This window comes from Orycteropus afer, unplaced genomic scaffold, assembly GCF_000298275.1.
Source record: "Orycteropus afer afer isolate SDZICR_OR568_19922 unplaced genomic scaffold, OryAfe1.0 scaffold00285, whole genome shotgun sequence".
Lineage (NCBI taxonomy): Eukaryota > Metazoa > Chordata > Mammalia > Tubulidentata > Orycteropodidae > Orycteropus > Orycteropus afer.
The window spans coordinates 934,058-949,565 of NW_006921872.1; the positions used below are offsets into that span (position 1 = coordinate 934,058).

The 15,508-nt window shown below is 40.0% G+C and overlaps 1 protein-coding gene across 1 annotated transcript in view; it reads right to left on the reverse strand.

Annotated features, from left to right (window-relative positions):
* Positions 1 to 461: 461 nt before the first annotated feature.
* The window catches only part of UBE2R2 (ubiquitin conjugating enzyme E2 R2), a 179,571-nt gene continuing 164,524 nt past the window's right edge, over positions 462 to 15,508 (reverse strand). The window contains exons 4-5 of the mRNA XM_007950678.2: positions 5,573 to 5,707; positions 462 to 681 (exon numbers count right to left, since the gene is read on the reverse strand). Of these exons, the coding sequence (XP_007948869.1) occupies positions 462 to 681; positions 5,573 to 5,707 (355 nt within the window). The remainder of the gene's footprint in view (positions 682 to 5,572; positions 5,708 to 15,508) is intronic.

Sequence of the window (15,508 nt, forward strand, 5' to 3'; positions counted from 1 at the left end):
TTTTTTTTTTTTTTTTTTTTCCATTTTCTTTTGCTACCCAGTATATGCAGCACTTGTAAACTACCAATGGGTTGCCAGCTTTAAATACATTACACGTCTTGATGAAAGACTATTTAATTCTTCAAGAATCTAAAAACAGACCAAACGTGTTTTGCTGTGAACACTTTGTAGAGACGAAGTGAGACGGGAGCTGGATTGGTTGGTTTAAAAAAAAAAAAAATCACTACAGTGATGGAAGGGTAAAGAATGCAGGCATTCAGACATTCTGCGGTTACGTTCCCTCCGTGAAGAGGTCCATAGAAAGGAGCAAACTGAGATCCGTAAGGGGAGTCAGCAGGAGCCGTGTTTGTTCCCCACCCCCTGTGAATAGGTTTTTGCTGAGGGGCCACTGCTAGGTCCCCACTTGCTCCCTCCCTTTGGCCTGAGATGGCAGGGCAGTACAGGGACATCAAAGGAGCGCGTCACGATTCCTCATTCCCGGAATCATCATCATCATAACAGTCGGCATCTTCCTCCTCCTCGTCTTCATCATCAATGTCATCGTCGTACAAGTCGTCATAGAGCAAATCTGAACTGTTGTCATTGGAAGGCACTTTAGTTTTGATGCAATATTCTGCCAGGGTTGTGGGGACCTTCACGCCATCCTTTTCTGCTTCGGCCTTAGTGGCTGAAACCTGTTTCCTAAAGGGAGGATGACAAATACAGTTGACATTAAGTGTATATCTTAAAGATATATTTTATAACTGGCCTCTAATATAATGAAGACTCCTTAAAATGCTGATTTCTCAAACTTACTATTTACCTGACAGCATCTGACTGATAGATAACTTACCATGCACTACACCAAAGGCTTTCAGTCCATCAGGTACCATTTTGAAGGAATCTGTAATAACTACCTTTTAGGGGAAAATAAATATTATGTGGAGGGAGTTTAAAGCAATGGATCTCTTGTTGAGTAACAGCTAGAATCACCTTGGAGGCTTTCTTCCCAGTTTTCTCTTCACCACCAATATGTGCAGCCCCCATGCATAATGCAATCCCAATAACTCTTCTTAACACTATAATCTTCCTCATTTATATTTACAGTAAAACCCCAATACCTTATCCTAGATTCCAAAGACTTCCATGACCTGTTTACCTCTTATTCTCACCACCCATTACTTTCTCCGATTCCAAAACATCCAGGCCACACTGGTCTTCTTTTAATAATTTGCACACTTAGATGATTTTTCTGTCTGGACCAACTGCTCATACCCTGATCTACACATAGCTGGCTCCTTATCACTAAGATCTCAGCTTAAATATCACCTCAAAGGAGGTCTTTCCTAACAACCCAATTAAAGCAGCATCTAGTTACTCACATTTATCCTTCTTATCACTATCTTTTATTCATTTTTCTATTTCCCCTCACTGAAATGTAAGCATTATTAGAACAGATCTCTTCTTAACTCACGGCCGTCGAGTCGGATCCAACTCATAGCGACACCTCCTTGGGTTTCTGAGGCAGTATCATTATGGAAATAGACCGCCCAACCTTCCTTTTGAGTAGTGGCTGGTGGGTTTGAACTGCCAGCCTTCTGGTTAGCAGTGAAATGCCTTAGGCACTACAACTAAGATCTTTTCTTAGTCACTTTCATTTCTCTAGTGCTAAAACACTGCCTGGCATATAGTAGGTGTCCAAAAAAAAACTGTATGAATGAACAGAAGAGCAAATGTTTTCTTCCAACAAGTATGAAAATTTAGGCCCTTAAAGGACTGGAGAACCAGGATTAAAACACCAGAGGGCCACTGCCTTGATTCTCCTCCTACTCACCTTTCTGAGTAGCTCTCTTTTCAGCCACTGTTGCTACTTTACATACTTTGCCATGTTCCTGAGACTTCTAGGCTTGAACCTCTTCGCTCTCAGCATCTCGCTGAGCCATCTTACAGTTTTAACATCTGTTATGGATTGAACTGTAACCCCCAAAATATGTGTTGAAATCCTAACCTTGTGCCTGTGGATAACACCCTGCGTGGAAAAAGGGGTTTTCTTCTGTTATGTTAATGAGGTATATATACCAGAGTGGGGTAGGCCCTAAACCTCATCCTTTAAAGTTCTAAAAACAGCAGAAAAGACAAAGAAAAAGAAGAAGACAGATGCCAAAGACTGCCAAGAAAGCCCAGGGGCTACTGACAAGGAAGGAGCTTCCCCTAGAGCAGTGCCCAAATTTAGACTTCTAGCCTAGCAGTGAGAAAATACAGTCCTGTTCTTTCGTCACCCACTGTGATGTTTCTGTTACAGCAGCACCAAGCACCACGTCCTTAATGCTGACAGATTTCACATCAGGCTCTAGCATCTATGTTTTCTTTTGTAACCAACTGCCTTTTGGATGTATCCATCCTCATGTCCCAGAGTCATCCCAACACAGGAAGTCTAAAATTGTATTTGTCATTTCCATTTCTAATGCCAGTTTCTCACATTTTTCTTCTGTCAGTGAAAGAGTATCAGTTCCTTAAATCCAACCTCATCCCATGTGTCCAAAATCACCAGTGTGCTATTGCTTTACAGCCTCTCTATTTTCTCATCTGTCTTCGGATTCCATTGCCACTGCCTTAGTTTATAGTTCTCACTTCAGCCTCTCTATCCGTCCCCTGGTCAACTGTGTTCTTCCAGAACTCAGGTGTGGTCATCCTTTCCCTTTCAAACATCCTTAAATAATACCTCATTCACCTCCGAAATTAAAGACCAAATTCATCATGACTCCAATGTCTTTTTAGACTTGTTGCTTCTCCTTTTTTGTTGTTGTTGTCGTCGTCGTTTCTCTTGGTTAATTTCCTATTATACCCACCCTTCACTTATCGACATGATCAGAAGACCAGGTCATCTGATGTGAAAACTGGCATTATGTGAAAATGGAGGATGACCACATCAAATCCCAAAATTAAGGATCACTACATGTAACTGCCAAACTACTGAGAATCATGGCCCAGCCAAGCTGACACATAACACACAACATCATAGCCATCATTACTTTCGCCTTGCACCTCAGTGGTTGTTACTGTCACACATGCCTCCAATGCACAAACAGATTTTTAAAATACTGTCATAAAAGTGAAATGTCAGATAACAAGATAGTTAACAAATGAAAAGTGTATTTCCAAAATCAGAATTTACATTCAAGCCAGTAAAACTACTTTTAATTCCCTTGACATGCCATGCTTTATACACATGTGTTTTAGCAAACATTATTTCTCTCTTCCTGAAGATGCTTTTTGCTTTTCTTTTTTACATGAGAAATTCTCGGTCATCTTTAAAAACTCAGAGAAAGCATTATCTCTCTCAGCAATTCCATGGCATCATATCCTTTTTCCTGTGTATTCTTATTTATGCTTCTGTAGTCACAGTCAACGTATTTTATAGTTATCTGTTTACAATTGTTTGCTACCCTAAGTAAATTGTGAGTTCCTTGAGAAGACAGACGGGGCTCCAATCAACTTTGTATCCCCTGTACCTAGCATAGCACCAGACACACAGCTGGTACATAAAAATTTTGAAAAGTATTAAATGAAGAATGAGATAAAAAAGACCTTTAGAAGATTATTCAGCCATAAAGAGAAAAAAGGCCTGATACATGCTATGACATGGATGAACCAAAAGGACAAATACTGTACAATCCCACTTACATGAGCTATCTACAACTGACATGCAGAGAGAACAGAGTTCATCAGTGGTTATCAAGGGTGGGTGGAGGGGAAATGAGAAAGCTTAAAGGGTACTGAGTTTTTTTTTTAATGAAAACACTTGGAAACCAACAGTGGTGATCATTGTATAACACGGTGAATGTAATTAATGTCAATGAATTGTACACATAAAACTGGCTGGAATGTTTTGTTGCATATGCTTCACCAATATAAAAATTAGAGAGAGCCAACCAAACCCAACCCAACCCATCTGCCAGGCACTGACTCTGACTCCTGTTGGCCACGAGTGTTATGGAACAGAGCAGCCCCACACAGCTTCTGGCCACCATCTTTACGGAAGCAGATCACTAGGCCTTTCCTCTATGGTGGTGCTGGGTAGGTTCAAAACATCGATATTTAGGTTAGTACTCAAGTACAAACTGTTTGTGCCCTCCAGGGTCTGAGAGAGATATATAGACCCTCTAGTAGCGTAGTACCTAAGCCACTTGACAGCTAACCAGAAAGCTGGAGGTTCAAACCCAACCAGCCACTCCTCGGAAGGAAAGCTGGGCAATCTACTTCCGTAGTGATACCACCTAGGAAACCCAAGGAGGGGCTGCTATTAGTTGGATCGGACTCAATGGCAGTGAGTTTTGTTTTGTTTTTTTTTGCTTTGAGTAAGAAATATATAATGAGTAAAAGAACTCTGAGAATACTCATTCCTTCTTCACTTACTAAATCCTAACTTTTCTTGAACATCACCCTCCAATCCTGTTTTGGTGAAGCATTCTCATCCTTCAATCCTAAGTCCACTCACTCACCTAAATTTCTATAGGCCTTTACTATTTATACTAATTATCTTCAAACTTTTGTAATAACCATCAGTCACCTGGGTGGCTGATGTCTTTTATTAAACAAACAAACAACAGATGCCCAGGATCTATCCTTATAATCTCATTCAACAGCTATGGCTTACAAGTGACTTCCATGGACACCAAACTTTTGAGACCTGCTGAACTGTATGATGACATGCTTTTCTATACACTGCTTTTACTGTTTCATGTCACATGCTATCATGCCAACTAGATTTATAGCAAGGGACTCTACTGGAATCCCAGTGCTTACTAAACTATGTACAGAATGAGTTAGAACCATCCTTAAGCCTGTTTCAAAGGTATGAAAAGGGGAGTTGAATTTAATACAAAATCCTTGGGTACTGTTATGGAAACCTCATGTCTGACTTAAGAGTATGACTGTGAAGATGAATGGCTGAGCCCAATACACCTTTTACAAAGATGGTGAAAACCAAAAAAGTTAACTGAAAAATGGTTACACAAGGAGTGGTAGAGCTGATAGCAAACTCCAAGTCTGATTCCTGTTCTAGAACTGTTAATACCACATTATTACGTACTTTGCCATGTGCCTCATACTAAAGATACCCAGAAAACACTGGGTATCTTCTATGCTGCTATGACCAAAAAGGCCAATAAATGGTAGAGCTCCACCAATGAAAAATCTGAAAAGAAAACTACTCTGTCGTATGTACCTGGAATAGCCTGGGTAGTTGTGTTTGCTGCACCTTAACGGGCATGCTGATAGCCCAGCATAGGGTCTCTAAAATGATCAGGAGGGAGATTTCACAAACATGACTAGTTTAGAACCTCTAAGTTCTGGTTCCCTAGAAATCAGATCTGATGTTGTATTATCCCTTCTAGTGTGTGCTCTCTCAAAACCCAAGCTCAGCAGGCTCAGGCAGAAATCTGCTTTTCTCTTCCCATGCTGTAAATGTAACTAAGAGAAAGGGAGTAGATAGGATAGTTAGGTTTGATTTAAACCCTTGGTTCCAGGATACAGTTTTGTTCTGTATGAAAACTAGAATTAATCAAAACGAAAACAAAACAAAGCACCTTACCTAATGATTTCAGCATACTCTTTGTCTTTTCCTTTACTGTCCCTCCATTTCCTGAACATAACTGAAGCATCCACATTGGCTGGGGAGAAGGTGTTGGGCTCATTAAGCAGTGAGATTACACTTAACAGGATAGTCCTAGAAATGGAAAAAAGGGTCAGCTATGAATATTCATATTCACAGTATTCAAAAATATCCTGCTTTATAAAATACATTCAGATTTAAAATATTTCCTCAAATTTTTTTCTGATATAATTTAGACTATAATATATGAAGTCTTAGGGGAATGGAAATAGAGCATCATAAAATTTTGTTTCAACACAGCTCTAGGAACAAGCCACTAACTGGAAGACAAAACAGAGGCAGTCTGTGAACCTAGCACAAAGGTCATGTTGGAAAGTGTGAAATGAACTCTATAGAAGGCACTGTCTTGACTGACTGCAAAATGTAACTGTCTGGAGGCTTTTCAAATATGTGTAGAAAAATTACAAAATAAGTGGAATAGAAAAGAGGAAAACCATAAAATATTTAGGTTCAAAATAATCTTTTAGTGGGAGAAGGTAAAATTTAAGATCTGAAGAACAGTATTACATACAAATACATTTCTTCTCGACACTTACAAGGAAGGAAGACAGAGTTAAACAGGAAAATGGAGGAAAAGTAAAGGCCTTGACATGAAAGAACTAGTTTGTGAACAGTAGAAATCTTTATTCAAAAATACTACTGAGCACCTAATGTGTGCCAGGGGAGCTCTAGTGGCGTAGTGCCTAAGGCACTTGACTGCTAACCAGAAGGCTCATGGTTCAAACCCACCAGCAACTCCTCGGAAGGAAGATGTGGCATTCTACTTCCATAGTGATACTGCCTCAGAAACCCAAGGAGGGGTCGCTATGAGTCGGGTATGAATGGACGGCATATAACAACAACAACAATCTGTGCCAGAGGCATCAAGTTAGATGCTGGATGTATAATGGTGGATAAGTTAGATGCCCTCCCCTGATTTTCCAAGGCTTATAAAACCAGTGAGAGAAACAATTAAATAATCAAGAATGCACAATAAAGCTCCAAAAATGTTTCAAATTATTTCCAGTTTTTGTTTCGTCCATTTTTCCCCCCCATAAAAGCTATATGCATGTGGGTAAGGAGGAAAATTAAATCTCTCTACCTTTTCTCATTGGTGCAAGGTTATATATTGAGTTGCTGCAAAATAGCTTTTTTGCTCTTGGCCCCAAGCAAAAAATAAAGGGAGGGATCAGGCAATTAGATGTTTGATTTGATGAAAATGAAACCTTTTCCTAAAAAGGGTAAAGTCATGTGTTTGTACAAAATTGTAACAAAGGCACTTTCAAAGAAAACTTTCCCATGCGGTTAAAATCCATTATCACTCACACACACATACATACATACATACACACACACACACCCTCCTTTCTATCAAGTTAAGGATAACTCCGTACCCCAAGCCCCAAGATCCTTCTGCATTTCTTCAGTGAATTCATTTAAAAGATTGAAACAACCTTATCATGGCCAACAATGGATAAGAAACTGACATTAACTTCCCAGAAGCAAAAGAAAATATGGGCAGAAAGTGACATGAGTTTCTTCAGAAAATATATACAGGCAGACCTCAGAGATATTGCATGTTTGGTTACAGATGATCACAATAAAGCAAATACTGCAATCAAATGGATCACATGAATTTTTTAATCTCCTGTTGTGGTTAAGTGCCACTGAGTCGGTTCTGACTCATAGTGGCCCTATGTACAAGAGAACTTAACACTGAGCTTTTTTATCTCCTAGTGCATGCATATGAGGATACAGAGTGTAGAAAATAAGGAGCTCTCATGGGGTAGTGGTTAAGGCATTTGGCTGCTAACCAGAAGGTCAGTGGTTTGAACCTACCAGTCACTTCATGGAAGAAGATGAGACAGTCTGCTTCCGTAAAAATTTACAGCTTTGGAAACCCAATGGGAGTTGCTATGAGTTGGAATCAACTTGATAGCATTGAGTTTGGTCTGAGTGCATATAAATGTTATCTTTACACTATACTTTACTATAATTATTATTATGGTAGTCTGTTAAGTGTGCAGTAATTATGAAAAAGGTTGAAATACACTGAGAATTACAAAAGTGTGACACAGAGACACGAAGTGAATACATGCTGTTGGAAAAATGCTGCTGACACGTTTGGCTCAATGTGTTGCCCCAAACCTTCAGTTTGTCAAAAATGCAGTATCTGCAAAATGCAATAAAACAATGCCTGTACAAAAACTGTCGTAAGTATGGTATAAAGAAAAAAATGCCAAGTATGGTATAAAGAAAAACCAGCTTAATGCAATAACAACTTTCTACAATGATAGACATGTTCTATAATTGGTATCAACCAATATGGTAACCATTAGCCATGTGTTTCAACTGAGCACTCTGAAATATGATCTATGTGACCAAGGAAATGAATCTGTAGTATCATTTAATTTTATTAACTTAAATTTAAATGGCTACATGAGGTTAGTGGCTACCATATTGGACAACACAGAACCAACATGAATCATAATAAGCTAATTAGGACATTTTTCCCCACAAGTAGTTTCACCAAATTGATTTTCTTATATCTCATGTTCATTATTAAAATAATATATTGAAAAACAGAATTTTAAAAATGGTGCATCACACATTTCTATTGAAATAAGAACTCATTTATAATTCCATATATTCCTAAATTGAAATCCATGATGCTTTCTGAAGTACCAGTTACTACAGTGGTCTGTGTTAACAGTTTTAGTTAGCGTAGATGTTTTCACTTCCTCTCTTCATATGGAGAACAAAATCTTTTTTTTGTATGGAAAGTTCATTTCATATGGTTTGTTGTTGTTGTTGTTATATGCTGTGCAGTCAGACCCGACTCATAGCGACCCCTCATATGGTTTGTTGTTGTTGTTGTTGTTTGTCGTCGAGTCGGCCCCGACTCATAGCGACCCCTCCTTGGGTTTCCGAGGCAGTATCACTACGGAAGTAGGATTGCCCAACCTTCCTTCCGAGGAGTGGCTGGTGGGTTTGAACCGCCAGCCGTCTGGTTAGCAGGCAAGTGTCTTAGCCACTATGCTACCAGAGCTCATATGGTTTAGGTAGGGCTAATCTCCTTCTCCCAGCAGTGTACACATTCCTCATATACACAACAACCTGTCTACCCAGAGCAGTAAAAACATGCATGACCAAAGGCTAAACAAAGGATTCCATCTATCTTGTCATGATAATTGGTTTGAGGATATGCATATGAATCGGCACTGGGCTGGTCCCCAACCAATGACAAAAAAAGGATTTATTTTTATTCTTGAATGTACTGACAAGTGTGAGAATAAGGAAAACCTAGAGCAGGTAGTCATCTTTGTCACCACATGGTTAGAGCCTGCTTACTAACAAGGCCAGTACAGAGTAAAGCAGAATTGAGATTTTTTTCCCTCTAATATACATTCCTGATGCAATTCATATCCAACATCCTAATCAGAGTTTCCCCATCAGTATGTTGTGAATTATGGTTTTGGCAAAGAATACTGAATATACCATAGACTGCCAGAAGAACAAATAAATGTCTTGGAAGAAGTATAGCCGGAACGTGCCTTAGAAGCGGGGATGACGAATGAGACTGTCTCATGTACTCTGGACATGTTATCAGAAGGGACCAGTCCCTGAAGGGCATATGCTTGGTAAAGGATGTTGTTGTTGTTGTTATGTGCCGTGGAGTTGGGGCTGACTCACAGCGACCCCTCATGGAAGTAGATTGCCCAACCTTCCTTCTGAAGAGTGGCTGGTGGGTTTGAATCGCCAGCCTTCAGGTTAGCAGTCAAGTGCCTTAGGTACTACATTATCAGAGCTCCTTGGTAAAGGATGTTGTTGTTATGTGCCCTCGAGTCAGATCTGACTCATACATAGTCAGACCTGACTCACAGTGACCCCTCCTTGGGTTTCCGAGGCGGTATGGTATCACTATGGAAGTAGACTGCCCCATCTTCCTTCCGAGAAGTGAGGAGTGGCTGGTGGGTTTGAACCGCCAGCCTTATGGTTAGCAGTCAAGTGCCTTAGGCACTACGCTACCAGAGCTCCTTTGGTAAAGGATTGTTGTTGTTGTTGTTGTTATGTGCCGTCGTCGAGTCAAACCCGACTCATAGCGACCCCTCCTTGGGTTTCTGAGGCAGTATCACTACGAAAGTAGGATTGCCCAACCTTCCGAGGAGTGGCTGGTGGGTTTGAACCGCCAGCCGTCTGGTTAGCAGGCAAGTGTCTTAGCCACTATGCTACCAGAGCTCCCTTGGTAAAGGATAGTGTCAGCTAAAAGGAGAAAGATCCTCAATGAGATGAATTGACAGTGGTTGTAACAATGGGCTCAAGCATAGCAACAATTGTGAGGATGGCTCAGGAACAGGGAGTGTTTAGTTCTACTGTTTGTACACAGGGTTGCTATGAGTTAGAACTGACTCAACAGCCCTTAACAATAACATGTTGTGAACGGGTTACAGGACATAAGACACTGGGTGGGTAGGACCTGGGACAGCCTGAGTGAGTCTCTGGGTCAATAAATTCTGGCCAAAGGAGTATCTATCTATCTTCAGTTTACCTCAATGTGATTTATAAATACTATCATTTTTATTTTCTGTATGTACCATGACTGGAAAAGATTATGAAACAATGCCTTATGTAAATTATCTATCATATGTACCTAAATAAATGTGACCTGTAGCATGGCCAACAACTCTGCAAGGCGGAAGGAAGACTGGGCAATCTACTTCCATAAAGATTTACCACCTCAGAAACCCAATGGGGGTCACTTTGAGTTGCAAACGACTCGATGGCAGTGAGTGGGTGGTTTTTTTGTTGTTCTTGTTTTGGTAGCATGGCCGAAAACTCTGCAAGGCAAGTTTTATTAATCTCTTATTTTTACAAAAAAAACTACACTACTTTCCTGAGACAATACCACTAGAATATATAAAACAAGATTTGAATGTAGAAACTATTTCAACTTTTACCTCTTTTCTTTCCTTTAAATAAGTTTTAATAAGTTTAAAATCCATTCATTATATTTTCTCAGGAGAAACAAAGAAGTTGAAGGTGGAGAGAATTAACAATAGGGATAAGAATGGCAAAGACAACTCTACTGGTTTGATTTTGGTTTGGCCCTGAATGGGGTACAAAAGAACCCTAGTAACAGCAAGGTTGAAGTTATTTCCTCTGACCCAAACTACGTTTTTAGGAGCTCTGGTAGCGTACTGCTTAAGGCACTTGACTGCTAACCAGAAGGCCAGTGGTTCAAACCCACCAGCCACTCCTTGGAAGGAAGGTTGGACAATCTACTTCCATAGTGATACTGCCTCAGAAACCCAAGGAGGGGTCACTATGAGTTAGGTCTGACTCGAGGGCACTTAACAACAACAGACTACTTTTAAGGAACTCTGATCACTGCGTGGTTAAAGAAAGCATGTGGTTACTAACCAAAAGGTTGGCAGTTCGAACCTACCATCTACTCTGTGGGAGAAAGATGAGGATGTCTGCTTCTGTACAGATTTATAGCCTTGGGAACCTAATGGGTCACTATAAGTCAGAATTGACTTGATGGCAGGCAGCTAGACCACTTTACTGCCCACTGCTTACGGCAGTCTCTGGTTTTCTGCCCTTTCAGTGGGGTGAAGACTAGACAAGAAAATATCCTATCATACTCCTGAGAGAGGCCTTTCTATAGAAAGCAGTGACCTCTAAATTGAGTCTAACCACCTGGTCCTATGCTCTATCTTTTCATAATGGCAAAGAAAACACCATGTATTCAATCTTCCAAAGGACCTCTCTCTAATCAGAGACATATGGCCATGTCAGAGGTCCACAGCCTCTCAACTCTACTCTTTGCTGACAATGCCTTCTCCTTAAAACTTTACAATTCTGTAAGGAAACTTTACCTTCCTAAACTTAATCCTGTGCCTCTGGAGCCAGAAAGGACTATGGATTTCTTCCAGAAAGTATGCCGGCTTCCCCTAAAGAAGTGGTAAACTTGACAAACACAGTAACACTAAGAAAAAGGAAGATACAGAGAGGCACACAACAGGTACAGACAACAAAGATAAACCCTTTTACATATACAATACTGCATTTTCAGTGATAACAAAAATTAATCTACAGGTAAATGGATGAATAGAAAGGGTGAATGATCAAGTATGTCTAAGCAAAAGGGAATATACTCATGACCATATATAAGGTTGGCAGATGGTATTTCTACTTATGTATTTGTACGTGCTATAACAATGTCCATATACATAACAGAGCTAACAAAGGACAAAATTATGGTAACTTCTTAGCCACAGCCAACCACCCTGAAGGAGCAAGTAGTTGGACCTGTGGGCTTGGGTCCATGGTCGCAGGGGACATCAAGCTCAACTGGCATAATATACTACACAAAAACATTGTTCTACATCCTACTTTGGTGAGTACCAACTGGGGTCTTAAAAGCTTGGGAGCAGCCATCTAGATGCAACAATGGGTCTCTCCTCACCCAGAGCAAAGACAAAAGAAGAAAATCAAAGATGCATGAAAAGAAAACCAAAGATGCAATTGGTCCAAGGGACTAGGACCATGCGATCCTCAGCCTGTATGACCATGAAAACCAAAGAACTATATGGTGCCTGGCTACCATTGTCACCCATTTGGAAAGAGATCAATGCAGGAGATCCTGGATAGAGTGAGAGACCAATGTGGAAAAAAAAACTCAAAACCATAAAAAAAAAAACAGGTTTACTAGTCTGACAGAGCCTGATGAGACACCCAAGATGATGGTCTCTAGTTATCCTTCAGGTCTGGAATCAAACTTAGTCCCGTAGCTTCCAGCCAAACAACACATAGGCATATAGTGTGAACATTTACATCAAGTAGACATACTCCTTAAAACAATCAATCATGGGAAAACAGAAGGACAGTATTTGCACAGGGAGATAACTCAGGGGGCAGGAATGCATAGGAAAGGAGGATATAGGGAAGAAGTGAGAAAAGAGCTGTTACACTGTGGGGAATTGATGTCAATGTCATGAAACAAAATGTGTATAAACTGCTGTATGGAAAATGAATTTGCTCTGTAAACTTTCACCCAAATCACAATAAAAATTAAAAAAAAAAAAAAAAGTGGCAAACTGCTGGGCCTTTAGTAGATACTAGCCACCCAGTGGCTGAAGCTCTGCCAGATGTGAGTCTCTTGGGCTAGGGTAAAAGCTTTATTCCTTGGTGGATGCACTGGATCCCTAAAACTATAGCACCTTTTTCTTGTTATTCTGTAGTTTTTCCTCTGTAGCCAGGTATCACTATTAATATCCACAAGGTCTTATGATATAGACTGACTTCAGGCTCATAAAGTTAACTGGAATGCCTTACTCTTCTTAAGATTACAAAAGCCCTCCATGTGCAACTTTATGCTACAAAGATGTCCAGTGAAGTGCTGATTATGAGGTTAGTGCAAAGAGTCATGAAGAAGTCCAAATATATGTCACCATGGGACCACTTTCAGATCAGTGCAATGTAGCAGCCAAGACTCCTTAACACAATGTGCCACCTCCCCTGCTATCTTGCTGCAGCCACCCATAAACAAGATAGGGAGCCCAGAGCCCTGAGTTGGGCAGCTGCTGACCCTACAGGCAAAGGAAAATCAGGTGAAAAGGTTGCCACATCTTCACCAGAACCTCATAAATTGTCTCTTGATATTTCAGTGCCTAAAATGACCTGTGAGAAATACGTACAACTTACTAGCTTAATAATACCCTTGCATCACTATAAATAATGTAGAAAAACTATTCCAGACTCACACATCAGGTAGTGCTTTCCTGACTTCCCCTCAGAGTTCTAAGCTCCACCAGCTGTTCCAGGCAAATGAGGATCCAAAAGACATATGAAACACCCTGTGGCCTCTACAAATTCACAAACACAATACCCTTTACTCACATTCCCAAAATCAACGTGTTGAAGGAACAGTGATTAGGTGGAACTAAGGGGGGAAAAAGGAGCTCTGGAGGCACAGTGGTTAAAGAATTGGGCTGCTAATCAAAAGGTCACCACTTGAAACCTACCCGCCGCTCTGTAGAAGAAAGATGAGGCAGTCTGCTTCTGTAAAGATTTACAGCTTTGGAAACCCTATGGGGCAGTTCTACCCTGTCCTATAGGGTGGCTATGAGTTGGAATCAACTCTATGGCAGTGAGTTTTTTGTTTTTGTTTAAGAGGCAAAAAGTCCAAGAAGGTAACTAATGATTTCCAAAGCAACTACTTTGTAGAGCTGTACAGCAAGACAGTGGGGGCAATTCAAATATAATTAATTCTGGTTGTAAAGCCTCTAAAACATAAAAACAAGGAAGGCAATCCTAGAGGCAGAGTCCAGGGAACGCCCCTCAAATGGGGCTTAGGGGATTATAAAAAACAAACACAGGAAAACAGAACTAAACAAAAACAAGAAGACTCGAGGCCCAGAAAGAGAAAAATGATGCTGGTTCTTAAGTGTCAAAGGCAGTTTTAGATGGATGGACTAGTATGAAAGGTGTGTCCTGTCTCCTCAGGATTCAGTTAAATGAGAAGTAGACCTATCTTAAAAAATATAGTTCATATATTTTAAGCTGAAACATGGCAAATACTGTATGTAATCTGTTTGTATTTAAAGTAAAGGGAAAGTAATCTTGAATTCTCTTGGGTAGTGGCAATAGATTATCCAGCCAAGCTGGATATGCATTAGAATGCACTGAGAAAAAGCTTATGTGTGGGGCTTGGCTATCTGAGAAGAGGAGAGAGGTTCCTTTCTCAAAGAGGGTAGGTTAAGCATTTGCTTCAACATTCCAAAAACAAGATTCACCAGTATCACTTGCAAGCTATCACTTGCTTTAGCCCAGGGTTACTACTGGCCCTGGAAAACAAGCACCCAAATCATACCGAAAGGGCAACCTTGGGCTTTTTGTCCTATTTTTCAACATATCTTCCTAAATACTTACAACTTGGTACATACATTGTCAGTTTAATATTACCAAAATAATGTGCTAAAATTACTTTCAAAAGTACACCAACTTCTTAAACAGGATCTTGAGTGATACTAAAAGGAGAATAAATAAAACTCAGTGGTTTTAATAGTTATTTAACACGATATTTTCTGGACAGACAGAACTGACTTTTTATCTCGATTACATGTTCAAACACATTAATACAGTACAAAAGTAAAAAAGACTCTACTTGATATATTTTCAATCATTGTTCCGAGATTGCAGACAGTACCAATCTACTCTTATGAAAGATATTCAACTAATTTTCCCTTCTAAATTTTATTTACTTGTTGTTAAGAATATACACACCAAAACTTACATCAATTCAACAGTTTCTACACGTACAATTTAGTGACACTAATTATATTCTTCAAGTTATATAACCTAAAAATGGTCCTTTTCTAAGTTGTTCCTCCCTCAATAACATAAACTCACTGCCCCTAAGGTGCTGTCTAATCTTTTGAATTGCTGTTGTCAATTTGATCCCATACAGTTCTTAAAAGAGCATAATGCTTAACTCACTACCGTCGAGTCAGGTCCGACTCATAACGACCTCTCCTTGGGTTTTCTGAGGCTGTATCACTATGGAAGTAGACCGCTCAACCTTCCTTCAGGAGTGGCTGGTGGGTTTGAACCACCAGCCTTCTGGTTAGCAGTCAAATGCCTTAGGCACTATACTACCAGAGCTCCCATAACATTCAAGGAAGACCATTTTTCACTAGTTAAGCTAAACTTTTAGTCGAACTATTTTTGATTTAATGTTTAAAGATTATCTCAAGAGGAGGCGGGGCAAGATGGCGAACTAGGCAGAAGGATCGCACAGACCCTCTTCAACAAAGAAAAGGGAAACCAATTAACACAGACACAGAAGATAATCTTGGACCCCTGAGCCTTGAA